The 21,851-nt window shown below is 38.2% G+C and overlaps 1 protein-coding gene across 2 annotated transcripts in view; it reads left to right on the forward strand.

Moving 5' to 3' along the window:
- The window catches only part of nsd3 (nuclear receptor binding SET domain protein 3), a 48,077-nt gene that overhangs the window by 19,844 nt on the left and 6,382 nt on the right, over nucleotides 1-21,851 (forward strand). The window contains exons 7-22 of one of the 2 annotated variants that reach the window (XM_036594364.1): nucleotides 508-613; nucleotides 1,465-1,565; nucleotides 2,339-2,384; nucleotides 5,023-5,153; nucleotides 5,472-5,597; nucleotides 5,750-5,876; nucleotides 7,030-7,227; nucleotides 7,976-8,155; nucleotides 13,930-14,079; nucleotides 16,873-17,029; nucleotides 18,304-18,506; nucleotides 18,918-19,030; nucleotides 19,987-20,256; nucleotides 20,677-20,793; nucleotides 21,140-21,281; nucleotides 21,502-21,608. In XM_036594364.1, the coding sequence (XP_036450257.1) occupies nucleotides 508-613; nucleotides 1,465-1,565; nucleotides 2,339-2,384; nucleotides 5,023-5,153; nucleotides 5,472-5,597; nucleotides 5,750-5,876; nucleotides 7,030-7,227; nucleotides 7,976-8,155; nucleotides 13,930-14,079; nucleotides 16,873-17,029; nucleotides 18,304-18,506; nucleotides 18,918-19,030; nucleotides 19,987-20,256; nucleotides 20,677-20,793; nucleotides 21,140-21,281; nucleotides 21,502-21,608 (2,274 nt within the window). The remainder of the gene's footprint in view (nucleotides 1-507; nucleotides 614-1,464; nucleotides 1,566-2,338; nucleotides 2,385-5,022; nucleotides 5,154-5,471; nucleotides 5,598-5,749; nucleotides 5,877-7,029; nucleotides 7,228-7,975; nucleotides 8,156-13,929; nucleotides 14,080-16,872; nucleotides 17,030-18,303; nucleotides 18,507-18,917; nucleotides 19,031-19,986; nucleotides 20,257-20,676; nucleotides 20,794-21,139; nucleotides 21,282-21,501; nucleotides 21,609-21,851) is intronic. The other variant, XM_036594365.1, reaches the window with a different exon arrangement.

Raw genomic sequence — 21,851 nt, forward strand, 5'->3', positions numbered from 1 at the left:
TGCAGACCTGTTTCTGCTCCCGCCATGTTGAACTTTATGAACTTTCGCTATTACACAATACACACACCAGAATATACTTAAACTTTCTGATTGGGATTGTAATCAGATTCAGGCGTTTGCACGGTCCTCGTTCAATCAGTTAGAAATTGTATTCCGAGTGTTCATGTGGACATGTTCTATTCTGATTGAGCTATTAGTCATTAATGGATTATCAGGCTGAATATAAACGTGTTTACTGGAATCGCTTGAAAAGTTGTTTGATGTGAGGCTGGCATTAAGCAGCAGTCCTCAGATTTCTGTCTAAATGTAGACAGAGCTGACAGTGTTGGTGGGAACTAAAGCTAACCCACCTCTAGTGTGAGTTCTAGCAAATATGCTTCATGTTCCATAGACCCTCCTGGTTCTCTTCATGCTTGGAACTCCTTTACTGGCTGTATTTCTTGTACAGTTTTCTATATTTCAATGATGGCATGGTTTTGATCTGACCTCTCTGTCCTGTGCGTGCAGGGCTCGAGTGATAAAGCAGAGGCTGAGACGTGCTCCAGCGAGGAAGAACGAGCGGCTTCACCTACAACCTGGAGCGACCCAGAAAGCGGGGAGCACACTTCAAAAGGTACGGACTTAAACATCCACCAAACAGGCCTTGGATTTTAGTTCTAAAGTCAAGACTTCATTAGATTTCTGATATGTTTTGTGTTAAAATGTTCGCAGTTCTGCAGAGCTCTGGTTTTGTTTCACATAGGTTGATTTGGTACCTGTAGAACTGTTTTGAAATACTTGTTGAAATTCTTGCTCTCAACAAGCCCAGGACCAGCTCAGTCATAGCACAACTCAATGCTTGCTTACATGTAGGCATTCTAAGTTTATCTGTATGTTGTTCAGTTCTTTGTTTTTACTATTTTGCACAATAAAATATTAAAAAGCCTTTTTTGTTTTATCTCAGTTGTTAAATATGGTTCTAAAAGTGAAAGAACTAATAATAAGACACTGTTCATTTAAAAATAACTTGGAAATGGATTAAGGTAAAGGCCTTATTTACAACATAGCAGAGTAAAAAACAAAAATATAGGGAAATTAGGCATTAAGTAGCATAAATAAGAATTCGATCTGACCCCATAAAGAAACACACACTCTAACGGTCCTGGCTTGGAGGGCTATCATAAGTGAGTGTGTGTGTGTGGTGTGTGTGTGTGTGAGTACAAACAGGATGAGTCTGGCTGCTCTGTCATGAAACTACAGTGAATTGGCAACCATTTTGAGTCTTTTAAAGCACTTAGGATGGCATTTCTCTACCTCAACCAGCTACAGCAGTTGCTTTTAAGAATTGTAAAATACCGTATACTCTGATACCATGATATTTTTTGAGCCGGTTATTATATTGTGAAAATCTCATATCGTTGCAACCCCAGTGCCTACACAGGTTAATGTGTCTGTGTGTGTGTGTGTTCTGTGCGTTCTGTGCAGAAGCGATGGAGAGGAAGCAGCAGCGCCGGTGTGTGCGCAGCCGCTCAGAGTCAGAGAAGAGTGTAGAACCCGTTCCAAAGAAGAAGGTGAAGAAAGAACAGGTAGAACAAAATCACACTGTCCATCACTGCAGCATCACCTGCTCTATAAATACAGCCATGCAGTACATTTACCACCACTAATACCTAATACTCCACCTTGTGTATGTATGTATATAATGTATGTATGTGGGTGTGAGTGTGTATTGACATTCAGTCAGCTTCGGTTTTTGTCCTCTTGTGAATGTAAACATTATTTATAAATACTGTAGAGAATGGAATGTGGAGTTAATTTTAGTGTTAAACATTTCAGATAAAATATTAAAATTCACTAGCAAAACAAATACAAATAATGAGAGTTAAACCAAAGCATTTCTTTCATTGACTTTCACTCATTTTAATATAAATATATTTTTTGTCATATTTTGCCACTTTTTACCTTTTTACCTATGATTACCTTTTTTTCTTTGCTGATTTTGCTGATATATTTTCGCTAAACTCATCGAACACATATTAAACACATTTACCACACAAACTTTGGTGACAAATGGAGACTAAGTGACCGGGCAGGATATATTTGTATACTGTAGTTATTTCTTGCGTGCATCCTGCCACGTAGTGCCAATTTATAACTTAAGCACGTTTATTATTGCACTTAAGGCAATAAAGGTTTGACACAAAGCAGCTTTTCCATTTTCATTTCCTACATTATGTTTTACAAGGTCAGTTTTGTGTAAAGTACAGTTTGAGTGCGGCGTACAGGATGCTGTATGTGTGTACAGACGTTGTAGACGTTTGACTGAATTCTAAGAATTATGTCTGCCTTTGTCTTCCAGGCGGAAACTGCACCTCAGATGGACTTTAAGACGGGATCGCAAAAAGGTGAAGCTCTCCTCACATTGTTAGCGCAGCTGTTCACACCAGCATTTACTGAAACGGATGAACAGAAACATTGCGGGTTTCAGATGTGTGCTAGAATGACAGTGAATATAGTGTTGTAGCTTAGTCGTTATGTGTGTGTATATATATTTTTAGATCACACTGTTGGTAAGGAAAGACGTACTACTATTGTAGAATAATACTACACTCCATTTGTCTAGAACGGCCCAACTGATATGAAAATGTTGTGGCAAATACAAAACTGGTTTTAAGAGGTTCCAATAACTGATAAAAATTCATATTTGAAAAATGTAATTTTATACTGCAGTACACTCTTGAAGAGATGGTTCTTCAGGGGTTCTGCAAATGGTTCTAAATAGAACCATGAACACTCAAAGAACCCTCTGCATGATTATAGGACTCTTTGCATCATGAAAGCGTTCTTCACATTGAGGAAAAATGTGCATGGATGTGCTATAGATGGTTCTATGTAGAGCCTTTTTGCAAGGGATTCTGTATAGCACCCAAAAGGGTTCTTCTATTGTTACAGGCTTGACACCGTAACAGTAGAAGAACATTTTTTGGTGCTATATAGAACCATTTTCAAAAAGGTTTTATTTACACACTCCATCAATCTGAAGAACACTTTCTTGATGCAAAGAACCCTTTAATCATGCAGAGGGTTCTTTGAGTGTTCATGGTTTTGTTTAGAACCATTTTCTTCACTAAAGAGCCTTTGAAGAACCTTTTCTAAGAGGGTATGTAGTTTTAGTTAAATAGTGATTAATGATTGATTTCATTATCAGTTCTTAGTAATTGCACTTCATAAACACAAATAAAAAGTAGAAACTCACAGTGTGCAGTGTTTCCCACAGAATTTTGTGGGACTATGATGAGTGGACCTAGCTGAGAACCCTCTAAGGGGGTCTGGGGGCATCCTACCCCCTGGAAGGAAGTATATTTTAAAGTTAAATGCGTCAGTCTCGTGCACTTTGAGCAAAATTAAGAGGTTAGATGTGTGAAGAACTCTGTGCTCTAAACAGTTGTGTGCTTTAGTGATTTTGTCATAAACACACAGGTTGTTTGGGTGTAAATGACACAGTGAAAAGGTCACAAAGCAAACGGACGACACAAAAGAACGACTAGAGCTCACATTTCAGCCGTCAAAGAAACAAAGCAGAAGTGGTTACCTGTGTTAAAAAAAAAAAACATGGTTACCTGTGTTTATTTTTTAGAAAAGATAAAATACTGAATAGAGAGTATACAGAGTAATATACAGAATAATTAAAAATAGGCTTATTTCAACTGAGCTGAGCTGTAGAGCGCAGGGGTGGGTGATGTGACGATCTTACAGATGACCACGGTCACTCATTTAGATAAATACATAAGTCCATATTTGCTTTTACACGCCCTGTTTTAAAGTGAGGAGACGAGAGTCGAACACGCTGACGTTAACATTCGCTAACAAAGCTACATTTTTAAAAAGGGTTCTTAAGTAAAGAAAAGGGTTTGGTAAAGAACTGTGAACACTAAGAGAACCCTTTGTATGATTAAATTGTTCTTTGCGTCACTAAGGGGTTCTTAAGATTGATGAAGAATGCTGTAGATAGTTCTATAATGAACCTTTTTGAAAATAGTTCAGATATTTGCGATTGTTACAATGTCAAGCTTGTCACACTAGAAGAACCCTTTTGGGTGCTGTATAGAACACTTCAGAATGGCTCTACATAGAACCATCTACAGCACATTCTCCATCAATCTGAAGAGCCCTTTAATCATGCAAAGGGTTTCATGTTCATGTTTTTTTTATAGAACCATTTTCTTAACTAAGGAACCCTTGAAGAACAATTTTTTTTAAGAGTGTAAAGTTGAATTAACATTAATTACCAGTAATGACTTCTGTGTTGACATTATCTGTTTACTGTCTTACACTGATAACGATAAGACTATGTTTGGACGAGTGTGGAACTGCAGTGGACACTAAAGTAAATGTTACTGACCTCAAGTCAAACGGTGTTGTGTTGCATGCATACATGTGTGTGTGAGCAGGGGAGGGGAGGGGGTCTGACTGGTAGTGCAAGATGCTTTGCCAAAGTGACAGGGCAAAACACAATGTTCTTTGTTATTATGCGAAGTGTAAAGGTATTTTCAGTTCATTATAAAACTCTGGCAGGACAAATTAGACTATAGCAGACCCCACAATGTAGGTAAATTAATGGGAAACATTGGTTGTAAAAATTATAAATATTGTAGGCCTTGGGGTGATAATACAATTCTCTTCATAAAAAGTTATAACATTTTATTCTGACACTAGAGATGATGTTAGAAGTCTTTGTTTTAACAGTGATTTTGTTCAGTGTTTAGATTCTCCAGTTCAGTCTATATTGATGTCCTATAGTTAAACGGTGGGGCTCATATTATGTTCAGCAGTTGGGGCCGTTTCCACAATGTTGTCACAAGAGTTCCTGTGATTCCACAACCAAAAAAATCACTAGTCGTCTACACATTGTTGGCATGATAGATCATTTGGCCCTGTTATGTACTGGGTGATTTGAGCGGCGATGGTTTGTCCTGTGCTGAGATGGTATTGCTGTAATGGGTAGTGTGCCTGCAGCCTGCTAACAGCTCTGTGCTCCTGCAGGGGCGAGTGAGATCTCAGATTCGTGTAAGCCACTGAAGAAACGCAGCCGGGCCTCTACGGATGTGGAGATGGCCAGCTCTCTGTACAGAGACACATCTGACTCTGACTCCAGAGGACTCAACGACCCACAGGTAACAAATCAAAGAAAGTATGTATCTGTCATAAGGTCTCTCTCTCTCTCTCTCTCTCTCTCTCTCTCTCTCTCTCTCTCTCTCTCTCTCTCTCTCTCTCTCTCTCTCTCTCTCTCTCTCTCTCTCTCTGTATGTATACATGTATATGTGTACATCCCTACTCATAAGGCTTCTTTTTGAAGGAACCAAAATTGATAGCGTAAAGTTAGATAGACGTAGTGTGGTTTGTTAGCTATGCCACATGAGAATAAAATTCATTATTTCAGAATTTTAACCAATCACTGAAAGTTTGTATTTTGTGTATTGTGTTTTGAACAGAGTGGCTTTGGGAAGCGCTCAGACAGTCCTGCTACAGTGGACGCTGATGGCTCTGACGCTCAGTCAGTTGACTCTAATGTCTCACGGCAGGGCAGCAGCTCCTCTAAGAAGGACCTGGTGTGTCAGGTGAGAAAGCTCACAGGGTGGTCTGACACAAAAACCCAAACAAAGGTCACTTTTTAACGCTGGAGTTTAGCTGTGCTCTTGCGTCATTGTGCGGAAGGAAGATAAAAGCTCTAGACAGGTGTTCAGGAGAACTGTGTGTGGTGCCTCTGCAGGTGTGTGAGACGTTTGGGGATTCCCTGCTGAGCTGTGAGGGCGACTGTAACAGATTGTTTCACCCTGAGTGTCTGGCCTCCGCTGGGGGGACGGAGGGAGAGGCCATCTGCACTGAGTGCAGGACAGGTCAGATCAATTACTACTACTGTTGTTGTTCTTCTTCTTATTGTTGTTGTTGTTGTTGTGTTATTGTTATTATTCTAATTATTATTATTAATATTATTACTGTTATGTATTACATTATCAGCAGCACTGTTTTGAGTAGAAAACCTAAGAGCTCAACAGTCAGAAGCAATCGAACACCCATGTGCTGTGACATCACAATTAACAAGCATTTTAGCACACTATGTTTCAGTGTTCGAGCCTCAGGCCTAAAAAAATTTAAATTTATAGAAATTTATAGATTGCAGTTTAAAATGACAGTTGCAATATTGGTCAGAAAAATCGCAATTAGATATTTTCCCCAAATGTATAAAATAATGTGGTGAGGGATAATGTAACTTGGTCAGGATAAACATTTAAAGTGAGATAATGGTGAAAAATAATAATAATAATAATACACAGCTCAAACTAAAAGAATGGACAATCGTTATTCTAGGAAACTGCCTTTAAGTCAAGTCAGAATGTAGATGTTACATGTGTGAAAAGTATTCTAGACATTAATGTAGTATTATTGTTATTATTATGGCTACTACAGCTGTTAAACTGACAGTATATGATGAACTGTGACACTTAAGCTTAAATGGGTTTAACATGGAGTGCAATAAATTAATAAAATGATGGAGAATGCTGACGCTTGATATTGTGTTGTGGGTGCATCACAGCAGATCCACGTACACGCTTAAAAATTATGGTTCTTTGTGGCTTTTTGAAAAAGGTTCTATATGGCACCAAAAAGGGTTCTTTTATTGTTATGATGTCAAACCTGTTACAATAGATGAACCCTTTTTGGTGCCATATAGAACCACCAAAGAATGGTTCTGTCACTCTGAAGAACCATTTCACCATGCAAATAACCCTTTAATCCTGCAAAGGGTTCTTTGAGTGTTCATGGTGCTATATAGAATATAGGTTATATAGGTTCTTTACTAAGGTACCCTTGAAGAACCATCTTTTTTAAGTGTGTAGTGTACACTGGAAACCTTTTATAGCAGTGTAGTTCCACTGAATTTGATGGTTAAGTTAGGCTTTACCTTCACACTCACTCACTCTTTCCTTCTTTCTTTTTTTTTTTGTCTTTCTTTCTTTCTTTATCTTTTTCTCTCTCTCTCTCCTCCAGGTTCCCACCCCTGTTTCTCCTGTAAAGTCGCTGAAGGAGATATAAAGCGCTGTTCGGTAAACGGATGTGGTCGCTACTACCATGAGACGTGTGCTCGTAAATACCCGGGCAGCGCCGCTGAGCCCAGAGGACTGCGCTGCCCTCAGCACAGCTGCGCCACCTGCTGTCTGGAGAGAGACCTGCACAAGGCCAACAAAGGTCAGGCACATACATACACCATCAGAAAACACATTAATATCTGGTTATAGAATTTATAACACGTTTATAAATCCATAACTAGAAATAAAATATAAAAAACAATGCTAATGAACCAAACGTTAAAACAAAAAAAATAGTTAAAATTTATACTATATAGTAGTATATAATAGTTTTATATTATATAATAAAATAAAATTAAAAATACATTAGATAAATTATGACATTAAAATTAATGCATAATTTCTAATTGTTGTGGTAAATTAGATTATTATATTAACATGGCTAATATGCCCCATAAACAGTACCTCCATTGCTAAGTACACACTTAAAAAAGATGGTTCTTCAGGGTTAGGGTTAGTAGAGAAAATTCTATAAATAACCATGAACACTCATGATTAAAGAGTTCTTTGCATCATGAAAAGGTTCTTCAGATTGATGGAGAGTGTGTTTTATTTGTTTCTATATAAAACCTTTTTGGAAAGGGTTCTATTTAACACCAAAAAGGGTTCTTTTGTTGTTACAGGCTTAACATCTAACCCTTTTTGGTACTAAATAGAGCCATTCTCAAAAAGGTTCTATATAGAACCATCTACAGCACATTTTCCGTCAATCTGAAGAACGCTTTCACAATGCAAAGAACCCTTTAATCATGCAAAGGGTTCTTTGTGTGTTCACGGTTCTACATAGAACTGTTTTCTTCACCAAAGAACCCTTGAACAGAACTCAGTGATTAGTGTTTGTTTTGCAGGCCGAATGATGCGCTGTATCCGCTGTCCCGTGGCGTACCACACTGGAGACGCCTGCATCGCGGCAGGCAGTGTGGTCATCACACCTCACGTCATCATCTGCAGCAACCACTCGAGCGCTCGGAGAAATGGCCACTTGTCCTCGCCTGTAAACGTAGGCTGGTGTTTCATTTGTGCCCGAGGTAAGCCTGGTCCCTTCACCCTCTTATACAGAGAGTCAGTCACCAGAGAGCAGCCAGGCTGTGTTCATATGTCTGGTTCTTTCACAGCGAAACGTGCGGAACGCATGCTTTTCCTCATTAATATTGACATAGCCATAACAGAATATTATTAGTACTTCTCATACAGTACGAATAACTTAATGACTGCTGGTCCTGTGTTGTCTTTGTCCATGTAAATGTTCCTTTTCTAACTGTAGGGACACTTTTTGAATGCAGTTTCTAACCTTTCTTTCCTTTTTTCACCTAATCTTCTTCCTTTTAGATGTACTGTGTGTCCGTAAACCATCGGAGCGTGTTTGTTTCTTGATAATCTGTAAAAGATTAATTCTGTCTGTGATCCTTCAGAAGTGTGGCTGAGGTTAAAGTGGACGCAAACAGACGTTTCCCTTTCAAATAAAACAGTTCGTTTCCTCTCTCTTGTGTCCTTTAAAGGTGTTATCAGTGATGGTGAGCTCACGCATGGCTCAGATTTCTGTAGGCCGCCTTCTCAGGGCAACTTGCTGTAATTTTGGCTGAAAAAAACAGTGATTGTGAGTTAAAGGTGGACAATATGGCAGAAATATTACAACATAAAATTTAGAGACTTTTTTACAGTACACAGTATTATGATATTTAGGCCCAATTCCATTTCACTCCTCGCCCCTACCACTCAGCTCTTGCCACTGTGTTTTGTGCGGTCACGTCTAGGGGTAGGGTGTCTCAATTCTTGTTGAGGTAGAGGGGTAGGGCGAAGCGTTAGGGCTACATGACCCTCCAAACGGAGGTTTTTCAGACTCCAAGCAGAGTGTTTTGAGAAAGAACAGAAAAACCGGCAAGATGGCTGCACAAGAGACCAAAGAAACCCACAAATGTGAGTATTTTCTCTCTTAAAAATTCCAATAACCATTGTATTATCTTAGTTTAATGTTGTTTCAGTGTGTTATGGCCCTTTTCTTCATAACAAGCATAAAAAGTCGCTAGTAGTGCTGATGTCTCGGTAGCTAGCTAGCTACGTTTCCCATTCAACCTTAAATGGTGCAGCACCATTTAAGGTGAAATGGGAAAATTCAAAGGAGAAGCTGTTGAATAGTTCAGCTTTATATCACTGAAGAATTATGGGTGGGTGATAATAAATAATTGCCCCCCCCCTTTGAAGGCATATGATTCCCTAAATGTAACTAAAGCCCAGCAGTGAGGTTGCTGAACTTCACCCTCCTCTGCTATCACTGCAGACTGGCAGGGTCGCCTACAGAGCACCGCTAGTAGCCAGTTAATGAAGTAATGTTCTTTTTTATTTGAGGGTCTCATTTCATTGGGAAGATTTCAACCACTACACCCTGTAACTCAGTTCCAAGGGGCAAGGAGACACTCAAAAACACGGGGTAGGAGTAAAAATAAGAAATGGGATTGGGTCTTAGTTTTTCTGAAGTTTAGAAATGTTGGAAGGGAGAAAATTCACCAGCAAAATAGTAGAGCCACACTAAAAATAGTATAAAGTAGAAAATTTAAGAGGAAATATAAGGGTTCTATATAGAACCATCTTTTTTAAGAGTGCATAGTTTTTGTGATGTTTTTGACCCTGAACTGGCAGAGAAAGAACGCTGTTGCTCTTTTCTGTCGAGAAATTTCTGATGTCACTTTTTTCTGGAGTTTTGTCTGGGACTTGGAGCAGTGGGAGATCAGGGAGAGTAGCTGACGTACACACGCCGATTGCTCTGATTGGTACTCTGGCAAATCTGACGTACCTGCTCTAAATTTAGTCCCACCAACTCAAATCAAGCTGAGAAGAACGGCAGAAAAATTGATTGACAGAAAAGAAGTTAATCTCTTATAGTACACTTAAAAATGATGGTTCTTCAAGGGTTCCTAAGTAAAAAAAAAAAAATGGTCTATATAGCACCCAAAAGTGTTCCTCTGTTGTTACGATGTCGAACTTGTAACAACAGAAGAACCTTTTTTTGGTGCTATATAGAACCATCTACAACACATTCTTCATCAACCTGAATAAACCATTTCCACATGCAAAGAACTTTTAATCATGCAAAGGGTGTTTCAAGTGTTCTATGTTCTTTATAGAACCATTTTCTTTACTAAAGAACCCGTGAAGAACCATCTTTGTGTGTTCCTTACAGGTTTGGAGCAGTCAGGCAGATGGGAAATTTCTGTACTGTGTTTGAAAATCTGACCAGGTCGACTCATAACAGCTCATAACTCATAAAAGCTCAGTGTGAAGTGGTCTGTTTTTCTGCGGGGGGGCTCAGTCATGCAGGGCTGAATCAGACCAATAGGCAGAATCGTCCACTGTCACTAGAGCCAGGTTGTTTGCTCTGATTGGTACTCTGCCTTGGAGACGCCACTGTCATTCATTTTGCATTCTGACACGGCCAACAGTTTCTTTATCAGCTATTAAATTATGTTCATTTATATGTCTTTAATATGACACTGGTAAACGCTTTTTCCACAGCACATCTTTGCTATTAACACAAAAACTTAAACGTTTGATACCATGTTGACGGACTTAAAATAGTTGTCTTAGCTTAACATACAATTTAAAATTTTTAGCCTGTACACTAGCAAAATGAATATGTTTTCACTCTCAAGAAAAAAAGTGTAGCTCTGCTTGATTTGCCTCTGCTTAACTGTAGATGACAGTAGAGATCTGCACTGCTGCTGGACCTGCGGGACCAGCCACAATATGCGGTGCGGGACTAATTTTCAGTGCTGTGTGTGGGAGCGAGTTGGTAACCAGCCCACTGCAGGCGGGAGTGGGATGAAATAAGCATGAAGAGAAATCCCACAAATTATTGAACAGCCTAAATGAAGTAGAACGATCGGTAAATCATCAGCAAAACACCAAAAATAACCACTCTATGGTTTAATTCCTGCTTTGTGTTTTCTGGGAATAAACAGTGTTTGGTGAAGTTGCTATTTCAGCAGAGAATAATGTGTTTGTGAATAGACTGTCAGATACTGGATATCAGTTGGCCTCGATGGAGCTGCGTCAGTGTGTGGTGGATCATTTCCGCAGTATAGTGTTAGCTGATGAAAACATTACTAGGAAGCAGGATGCGAGATGGCTAATCATGACCACCGTAGGCTTGTGCTTTGTTTGAAGACGAAGAACAAGTTGGGTTTTTTGGGGGGAAAGAAGTGCAAATCTGAGCAGAAATGTGCCAGAAAGTCCAAAAGGAACATTATAGTAGAAATTACAGTCTAACAGTATGCTACAAAATATATACACATTGTTTTTATAGCTTTTTTGAAATGTAGCACTGCTGTTTTACTGGTGCATTTTGTTTGTTTCTACTTCAGAAATAACAATATGTTGTGATTCATATCATGTATCGTGAAAACATTATTGTGATATTATAATTGTTTCTACATCGTCCACCCTAACAGAGTGAAGTTCTGTGAAAATGCTGAAGCATCACTGATGACACCTTCAGCCTTTAGTGTTCATACTCTACTCCCTTGTGCTCTCTTTTCTTCTGATTAATAGGTTAGGAACTAATTAAGAATAGAAGAGTGTTGATAATTCTTCTGTATTGTCTGTAGTCCTGATGGTGGGGGGCTGTTGGCATGGGAACAGATTTTATCTCTTATTCACACTGAGTAATTCTGTACCAGAAAATTTAAAAAGCCATAATCTGGTGGATTATTTTGAGCAAAAATGAGTCATAATCTGAATTGAATATGTATCAGGTTTAATGATGCACCGAAATCAAAGTTCTTGGCTGAAACCAAAAACAAAACTCAGTACACACTCCCAAAAAATTTGTGATAAATTTGTAATAAAAACAATTTCTATGAAATAAATGTACTGAAATTGTTACTGTACAGTCGAATGCAAACTTTTGAACAACCCCGGTCAAATATCGTTGTGCTGATGCGAAAACATAAATATAGCATTTTTCTGCTAATTTTAGTGCACAGTTTTCTTTTTTACTATTTTTATTATTATTATTTATATATATATATATATAATGTTTTTGGGGTTTTTTTTGGTTTTGTTTTTTTCTTTGCACAGGTCACATTTTATGGATTTTTTCCCAAATATGATAAGCAAATACTGCAAATATTGTGCATTAAATTTGCATTGTGTGCAGTTACACATTTCCACCAGAGAGGTCTCCAAATCACCAAAACTTAGAAAAGCCCTGTTCTGATGGGATTCAGTTTGCATGTGGTTTCCTGAATAATTTCCTGTTTTACAGGCATTACTCTGTGGCTTTTATGTCCGGAGCAGCCATGTCTCTTGTCCTCTGCGAAAATTACAGGCAAAATTAAGACTGTTTTTAACTCAGTAGTCGTCTGATAAATTTAGTCCTACATATCTCTGATTTTTATGTATTTTCCAGGCACATATCGCATTGTGCTGGGAAAAAAATGTTTTTTGGGCACTGCTCTTTGCTGTATTTTTTATTTATTTTTATTTTTTTTTTTAAATTGCAGAACAGGTTAGCCCACTGAGACCAAGGACTTACAGTGGCGCCCTGTAACACATGCATGAAATACAGTAGTATAATATAGACCAAAAGTCAAAAGATATTGTACTTTAGCACTCAGTTGAAAGTTATTCCACACTAACAGATTAAACTAAATCACTTTATATTCACATATAACTTTATTTTCACGTACACATGCATAGAGCGTCATCATATATGATGCAAACGTCTGGGTTTGGATAATTACAGCCCAAAACTGGCGCTTCCTGTAGTAATTTTATTTTCTGGATGATTTTTATTACTGAAGAGACATGTACTTTGTACTTTGTTAATTTGTTTTAAACTTATGTCCCCATAATAATAATAATAATAATAATAATAATGCGTTTTATTTAGAATGCGTCTTTCATTTAGAGGATCTTAAGATGCTACAAAGATAAACTCATAATGTTTACAATACAATAATAAAATCATAATGTTAGGTAAAAGACAGTACGTAGCCATAATGAAAAAAATAAAATTATTCAATAAATAATCAAATTTGAAAAGGGCTATAAAGTGGCTGTACTCTCTATTTCAAAGTTTTTAGAAATTTTTCTCTTATTTTCAGTCCTAAGTGGTCAAAAATGGCACTTTCAGTTATCGGACAAAAAAAAATTCAATTCTGAAATTTTCGGTGCAGCTGTTATTCACAGAAGTCCATAGAGGCCATTAGCTGTGGCTGTAATTTTCTGTATTGTGATCTTGAGATCACAGTTTAATGTTGTTGTGATTTTAAAGATAACATTTGTTATCTCAAGATTACAAAATAATTAAGTTGTGATCTCAAGATAGCTTTGTTATCTTGAGATCACAACTTAATTTTGTTGTGATTTCAAGATAACTTTTGTTACCTCGAGATCACAATACAATTAAGTTGTGTTCTCAAGGCAGCTTTGTTCTCTTAAGATCACAAGATGTTAAGTTGTTCTCTTGAGATCATGACTTAGTTATGTTGTGATCTTGATAACAATCCAGAAAATTGTTACTACCTCATGGCCTCTCTGGACTTCCGTAGTTATTTGCATTTTAACCCTGACATCACAGAAACTCCCAGACCAACACTGAACTCCCCCCAGACATCAGATTTCTGTTTTCTCTTTCCAGGACTCGTTCACCCTTTTTAACAGCGTGAGTCTGTGCGTGCGTGCGTGCGTGTGTGTGTGTGTGTTTGTGTGTGTGTTTCACCGTGCTGTGTGTTCTCTGTGTGTGTTCTCGGGGATGGTGGGTAGTGTGTGATTGCTCATGGATTTTCCTGTTTGTCTCGTGTAGGGCTCTTAGTGCACGACCACACTGACACCGTTTTAAGTTCTTATACCTTTAAGTCTCACTACCTTCTGACTGAGTCAAATCGTGCTGAGTTGATGAAATTACCTATGATTCCTTCTTCTTCGTCAGCTACCAAAAAGAATATCGGAAAAGGTAACATCACGTTTTCTTGCCATTTTTAGTGTTAATCGTTTGTGTGCTTCGTTTGTTTTCAATCTTAGTGTTGGCACCCTTTTCTGATTTGTTTTGTTTAGTTTCAGTTCAAGTTTCCCATAATTTTGCAGTTACTAATGCAAATGATGGACTTGAAATAACTCACCGCATTAAATCACACCTTAGAGCCGTAATAAAAACTCTTTTCGTACAAACTTTTATCGTACACTTAGTGTCCACTGAATTTAGTCCACCTACCTTGGAGCTACCTTTCATTTTATATTGTATAAGCACAACGTGGGTGTTTCTAATAAAGGGGCCAGTTAGTGGTAGCACAAGGTCGGTGTTTCTAATAAAGTGGCCAGTTAGTGGTAGCACAAGGTGGGTGTTTCTAATAAAGTGGCCGGTTAGTGGAAGCACAAGATGGGTGTTTCTAATAAAGTGGCCAGTCAGTGGAAGCACAAGGTAGGTGTTTCTAATGAAGTGGCCAGTCAGTGGAAGCACAAGGTAGGTGTTTCTAATGAAGTGGCCCATTAGTGGAAGCACAGGAAAGGTGGGCATAATACCATACTCAGTAGTAAAGTCATAAATTCCCAGAATTCCTAACTCTGCAGGTGTAAGGCAGGTTATTTTGAGTCCTAGAGCTGCTCGGCTGTAAGCTTGCTTCAAATCACCTCGTGTTTGCTTGAGCGCACCCTTCTGTATCCAGACTCCAAGCATATTTTGGATGGCAGCATGCAAATTATTTGCATTTCTTTCTCTTTTTTATGTCCTTGTTGACATTTTGTTGCACACAGTTTATTTTTTTGCCATCCAAAATAATGGCTTTTTAGCCTCTTTTGCTGTTAGTTTGAGTATTTTAAATGCAGGCATGCGCCTCATCGCTATGTGTCTGATCCCTTTGCTGTGGCTGCATTGTAAATCAAACAGCTCAAAGGTTTTTAGATGCAAATTTTATATTCCTCAAACCTCACCCTGAAGCATGCATGCCTGAACCATTCAGAATACTCACTAAGTCTCCTCATTAGAGTTGCGAATTGCAAATTATAGAATGAAAATTGGCGGAAGGAGCTTTTCTTCCTCAGCTTTTTTAAAAGTTTGAAAGCTTTATTCTCTTCAGTTACTGATCTGCCAGCCAGTGCTGAGATAGTCCTGTGTAACGAGAAACGTTTTGGGCTAAATCTGGGGGAACGTAGATGTATTAGGGTGGAAATAAAGTGAGAGTGAAATTTCTAAACCAATCCCAATGGCAGAGCTCACGGTAGGGGGCGCTGGAGTGCTTGTCAACACTATTAGACGGACAACAAAGCTAAAAACATACGGAGGTACTCAAGCACCTGTGCAAATTCCTTGTTAAAAGAGGGTGGACTAAGGAATTTGGGGGCGGGGTTTAGAGGCTTGTTAGCATCAGATTTCTTAGCATTCCACCACCAAATATTTAACAAGTTGTCCCAAACGTGTATTCTCACTTAGACAGCAAATATGTTATAAAGAAGCCTCGTATTTTATTAATCATCGCAGCAGACAGCATAAAAGTAGCCTAACTGCAAACAAGCTAGCAAGATAAGTTGACCTGCTAATATTAGCTCATAGCCAGCATACTAGCATTGTTACTGTCTGAGCAAAACCTTTTACCAAAATGGTAACTTAAGAGAAGGAAAAAACATTACTTGTAATGGAAGTCAGAGTAATATGTTTTGAACAGAATATAAAGAGTAATTGGAATTTTCAAATTTTGCAAAAAAAGTAAAACAGACAAAAGTGGAGATATGAGTTTTTTATTTGACCACAATGATAAATTAAAGCAATTTTTTTTTACATTTGAGATGTAAACAGAGTGATTCAGAGTGGTTTGGTGTGAAAAGGTTCAGATCTCTTTACAATGGTAGTGATAGGAACCAGGGGTCGCCATGACTACAACACAAATATAGACATTTTATTTACTATCCAAACCACCAGTGAACCTACACGTGTCTTCTGAGTTTTATATGGATGGATGAGAAAATAGTGAGCTTTTTAAGCAGCGTGTTTTTAATTACCTTAAAATGATATCAGACTGGTTAAAAATGGAAAACCTACTTTACATGTCCTTATTAAAGAAGGGCAAGAGGAAGACATTTTGTTCTGAGACACATAAGATGGATGCCCGTCCCACCGCCGTTTTTTAAAGTCCAAAGCATAAACTTCGTCTCCTCTGCAGACCAGTTTCTGCTTCCAGCATGTTGAATGTTATAAACTTTTGCCATGGCGCAAACGAACATCCGCAGAACGTACTTAAACTTTCTGATTGGCAATGTAATCAGATACAGGCGTTTACATGGTTATCATTCTTCTATTTAACGGATTATTTACTAGATTACCTACCTTGTTCAAATGGATAGAAACTGTATTCCGAATGGCTTCAATCAGACTAGCCTGTTCTGATTGAGTGTATACATTAACATGCTCTATTCCGATTGAGCTATTAGTCGGATTGTTTAGGCTGCATGTAAACGTGGCTAATATCTCAGATGTCTGGCAGTGTATCCATAACTATTTAAAGTAATTCAGAGGTGTCAGACCCCTGAGACCTCTAACCCCACTCAGTATCTGCAATCCGCTCCTCAGCTGTCTGCATTTATTCCTCAGTGTTCGAGACAGGCATGCTGTCGGGTGAGGTTTGGAGAATAGCGCCCTCTAGTGTTTGTTAGCAGAGTGGCACACAGTAACGGGGTGTGCTCCTTTGTGTATGTGTCTCTTGCGTATGCATGTGTGTTTGTGTGTGTGTGTGTATATGTGTGTGTGTGTGTGTAGGAGGAAGGCTGCTGTGCTGTGAAGCGTGTCCCGCCTCGTTTCACCCCTCATGCCTGAACATTGAGATGCCGGAGGGAGTCTGGCTGTGCAGTGAGTGCAGATCAGGAAAGAAACCTCATTACAAACAGATCGTCTGGGTCAAACTGGGCAACTACAGGTAAACCTGCACCTCACATACACAGTTGTAAGCTTAAACAAGGTCTGGGCAATACAGCAATATATATTATTATCGCGATGAATGATTTTACAATGCACTATGCTTTTCTGAACTTACCTGTAGACACTGACCAACTGCATGTTTCATTATTATAAAGAGAGCAAAATAAGTCCCTTTTAACTTGATTTAGTGCATACAGTATACCAAATATTGAAGTAATTATTGAAAAAATATTGAAAAGTTTGTAATAGTATTTTTTAAAATGCAGAACAACTGGTTCTTTTTTTGTCTTTCCCAACTGATCAGATGTCTGAAAAAATAAATATAATAAAATTGTGTATTGTGAAAATTTCTTGAAGTATCACAATATTAGATCTTTTCCCATACCGCCCACTTCTAGCTCAGCCAGCCCTGAGATAGTCATGCATAACAAGAATGTATGGGAATGATCATGAGAAGTTTTTGGGCTAAATGGTGGGGGGGGGCGTAGATCTATTGGAGTGGAAACAAGGTGAGAGTAAAATTTCTAAACCAGCCCAACAGATCATGAAGCAGTGCTCACAGTAGGGGGCGCCGATGCGCTGGTCAACTCTGTCAGAGGGACAACAAGGCTGAACAGCTAACAAAGTACTCCTATATCGTGACGTATCATATATTGTGAAAATTTATCGAAGAATCGCAATAATAGATTTTTCCCCATATCGCCCACCTCTATCTTGAACACTATTTAAATTCCATATTGTAGATTTTCTGAGTGAAGGGGGGGGGGTTGGGACAAACTTGTTCACATATAAAGTTCAGTTAAAACATGTCAGTAATAATGTTTATTATTCACATAGTTTGTTTTTGTATTGTTATTAATAATAATGATTGTTATTACTGTTATTGCCATGAAAAGGTAATTAAATATAATACTATTAACAGTTACAGTCATTTGTTTACTTACTTGCTTACTTATTTATTTATTTATTGTTATTGTAACCTTCATGTATCACCTTTTAAAAAACAATGTACAGAGCTTTTCACAGAAAAAATAACACAAGCCAAAGTGTATCAGAAATGAAAATAGAAACTACTAAATAAAGCTACATTTATAAGGAAAGTAAAAACATGTACATAGACAGCAAATTTACAGCAGCTTAAAATAATAAAATTGAAAGGAAATGTTTACAGATTAAAAGTTTGAGAAAAACTGTTGAAAAACAGTTCACGGATGTTGGATTGTGCTGATGCTGATGTCCTGTATGCGTTGTTGTGCATTTTCTCGGTTGCAGGTGGTGGCCCGCCGAAATCTGTAACCCTCGCCTGGTTCCGTCCAACATCCAGAGTCTGAAGCACGACATCGGAGATTTCCCTGTTTTCTTCTTCGGGTCCCACGACTATTACTGGATCCACCAGGGCAGAGTGTTCCCTTATGTGGAGAGTGACAAGAACTTTGCTGAGGGACAAGTCGGGATTAACAAGACTTTTAAGAAAGGTACGAATAAGAAACATAAAAAGGCATCATCATTTAACTAGGGATGTACCTAATGATTATTTTTATTATTGATTAGTCTACTGACTAGTTTTCAGTTAACTGTTCTTACTATTTTGAATGCATTATAGAGCGCTTTTTAAACGAAACAATAGAAGTCTTATCGCCCCCTACACTTCCTGTAGTGTTTTCCAGTCTGTCAGAATGACTATGTGGATCATATGGACATTATAGAGCGTTGACAAAAGAAATCTTTTTTTCCTAATTGGTGTATCTGATGGTGTATTTGTTTCAGCTGTCGATAGACATTTGCAGGTTACTGTATAAACATAATTTATACTAAATAATATACATTATCATGTTTGAGCTTTTTGCTGCTCTGAGTTTTGAGCCTGTGTATGATTTTGTGTGTAGCTCTGGAGGAGGCAGCGAGGAGATTCCAGGAGCTGAAGGCTCAGCGCGAGACGAAAGAGGCTTTAGAACAGGAGCGCAACTCCCGCAGACCCCCACCATATAAACTCATCAAGGTACAACACATACTTTACCATACATACTCTGTTAGCAGTAACTTCCCCATAATTCTAATTCTTCTAATTCTCCCTAATTAGACACCTGATAAAATTTTATTTAAAAAAGTTTTTAACCTGAAAGTGTTTATTAGCTCTGGAAACACTAGTATTAGAATAAATTAAAACAAAATGAAGACATTAAGCAGTGATTTTATATATATTAACCATTTCCAGCCCTCTTTTTTGTGGCAGCCCGGTATTAATTCCAATTTTTAATAAAATGCCTAATTCATCTTATTGCATTAAAATGAAGTACGACAAATCCATGCGATGGCTGGAGTGCAGCCAGAAGTCAGGAACCAAATATGCATTCTTCTAACCAGCTCGTATCAATGATATATTGTATTTTTACAGACAAAAATGTACATTCTGTCCAGATAAATGTTTTTAAATGATTTGCTTAGGTGCATGATGCTATAATGCTAATGTAATAATGCTATGAAATGAAAATTTTTTTTTAACACTTTGTGAATATCCCTGGCAGTGTTTGAAGTGTGCCGTTAAAGGATTAGTTCAGCAAAATTGGTACAATATTTGTTTTTAGCGCAACTGTAGTCAACATGTTTGGTGTCTTAAGTTTGCATGGATGAAGACAGTAGTATCCTGAATTTCTGTCCATGCTTTTGTCATACAGTGTCAGAAACCACATCATTAAGTCTATTTGGGATTATTTATCTACACATGGTTTAAGGCATGCATGCCAAATTAATTATGCAGCTAGCACACTGCTAATTACCTTAAATAATCTTCCATTACTCATTAGCTGCATTAGCTTCAGAGCTCCAGTGCTAAAGCTAAAGAAGCTTTGTGTTAAGAGGTAAAACTGAGTAAATCTGATATTTGGATGAATGAATGCTTTAAAAGTGTTGAAGTTGTTCATTTCATTTTATACTTCCTGCTTCGTCTCTCTGCAGTTCAATAAGCCTGTGGGGAAGGTGCAGGTGCACGTGGCCGATCTTTCAGAGATCCCGCGCTGTAACTGCCGGCCGACGGACGAGCGGCCGTGCGGTCAGGACTCTCAGTGTTTGAACCGCATGCTGCAGTACGAGTGCCACCCGCAGGTGTGTCCAGCCGGAGAACGCTGCCTCAACCAGAGCTTCTCCAAACGCATCTACACCGACACTGAGGTCATCAAGACCAGCGGCCGCGGCTGGGGTCTCAAAACCAAACAGGACCTGAAGAAGGTCAGCCAGATTTATTAATTGACTAACTGTTTTGTTTAACCCCATTGCAGTCGGTCAGAATGACTCTGTGGACCATATGAACATTATAGAGCACTTTTTGAATAAAACAAGAGAAGCCATATTGCCCCTACACTTCCTGTAGCGTATTGCAATTTGTTTATGAACAGTATATTGACTTTTTTCCCCCCATGAATGACATCATGGATCACTAACTGACATTGACAGCTAGTTATTTGTGGTCCCACAGTAATACATTATGTTGTAAAATGCATGAACCTCACTTAGATAAACACTGAAAACCTGTGAGGGATAGTTGTGTCAGTATTCATATCTCTTAACGACTGGGTAGTTTTAAATTATATTGCTAGATTTTGAACTGAGTTGAATTTATGAGTAATATATTTGTTTCATACTTTAAAGGGAGATTTTGTGATGGAGTATGTTGGAGAACTGATTGATTTGGAAGAGTGTCGTCAGCGGATAAGCCACGCAAACAAGAATCATGTGACAAACTTTTACATGCTGACCCTCACCAAGGTATTTTAAAATATTTCTTTTATTACAAATCTTTTTTATTGTATTTGATGTGTATTTTTTATGTTTTGGTCAGAAATGGCAGAAGAAGAGTAATTTATCACTTGTCTGTGGCTGTTTATATGTCAATATGTAAAATAATAATTCATAATCTCAGTAGCTAGTATTTGTTAATTCATCTCATTGTTTAAGTATTGTATGTATGGCATGCAGTGTTTTATGTGTCAGTGCCAGAGAAAGATTTTCATTTTATGTAATCTAATGGTCAGAAAAGCTAATCTATTCACATTTAAACAAATTTTTGGTGTATCTTGATTAACCCGTTTTTGGTTTTGTGTTGTTTTTACAGGACCGTGTGATTGACGCTGGACCCAAAGGAAATCTCTCTCGCTTCATGAACCACAGCTGCAGCCCAAACTGTGAGACGCAGAAGTGGACGGTGAACGGGGACATTCGCATCGGACTCTTCACGCTGTGTGACATCACAGCAGGTGAGAAACTGATCCCACTAAGCTTGTATCAATAGCAGAATCCTGTTCTGAAGAGCCATTTCACGTTGCGAAGGACCATTTGAGCAGGCAAAAGGTTCTTTGAGTGTTTATGGTACTATATAGAACCATAGTCTTTACTAAAGAACCCTTGAAGAACCATCTTTTTTTAAGAGTGTGTAGAGCTCTGAGTTAGAACAGTAGGTTTGCGTGTTTTCCACAGACACTGAGCTGACGTTTAATTATAATCTGGACTGTCTGGGGAATGGGAGAACATCGTGTCACTGTGGAGCAGAGAACTGCAGCGGTTTCCTCGGAGTTCGGCCCAAGGTACGTCCACGCGGTGTGTTTGTCAATACAGAGTATTAACCTAATCACTGTTGATGCACGGAACACAAGCACTTCATAATTTAGTTTTTTCCCCCTATTATTATTTCTTTCTTTCTCATTTTTGGTCTTTTTTTACTTCTTATCTCTTACCTTTGTTCTCTCTCCTAGGGATGCATCAAAAGTATATCCATTGAAAAATTTTGTCCAAAGCATGAAAAAAGGGCACTTAAGGTTTTGCTCAAA

The sequence above is a fragment of the Colossoma macropomum genome, unplaced genomic scaffold (genome assembly GCF_904425465.1).
Source record: "Colossoma macropomum unplaced genomic scaffold, Colossoma_macropomum, whole genome shotgun sequence".
NCBI lineage: Eukaryota > Metazoa > Chordata > Actinopteri > Characiformes > Serrasalmidae > Colossoma > Colossoma macropomum.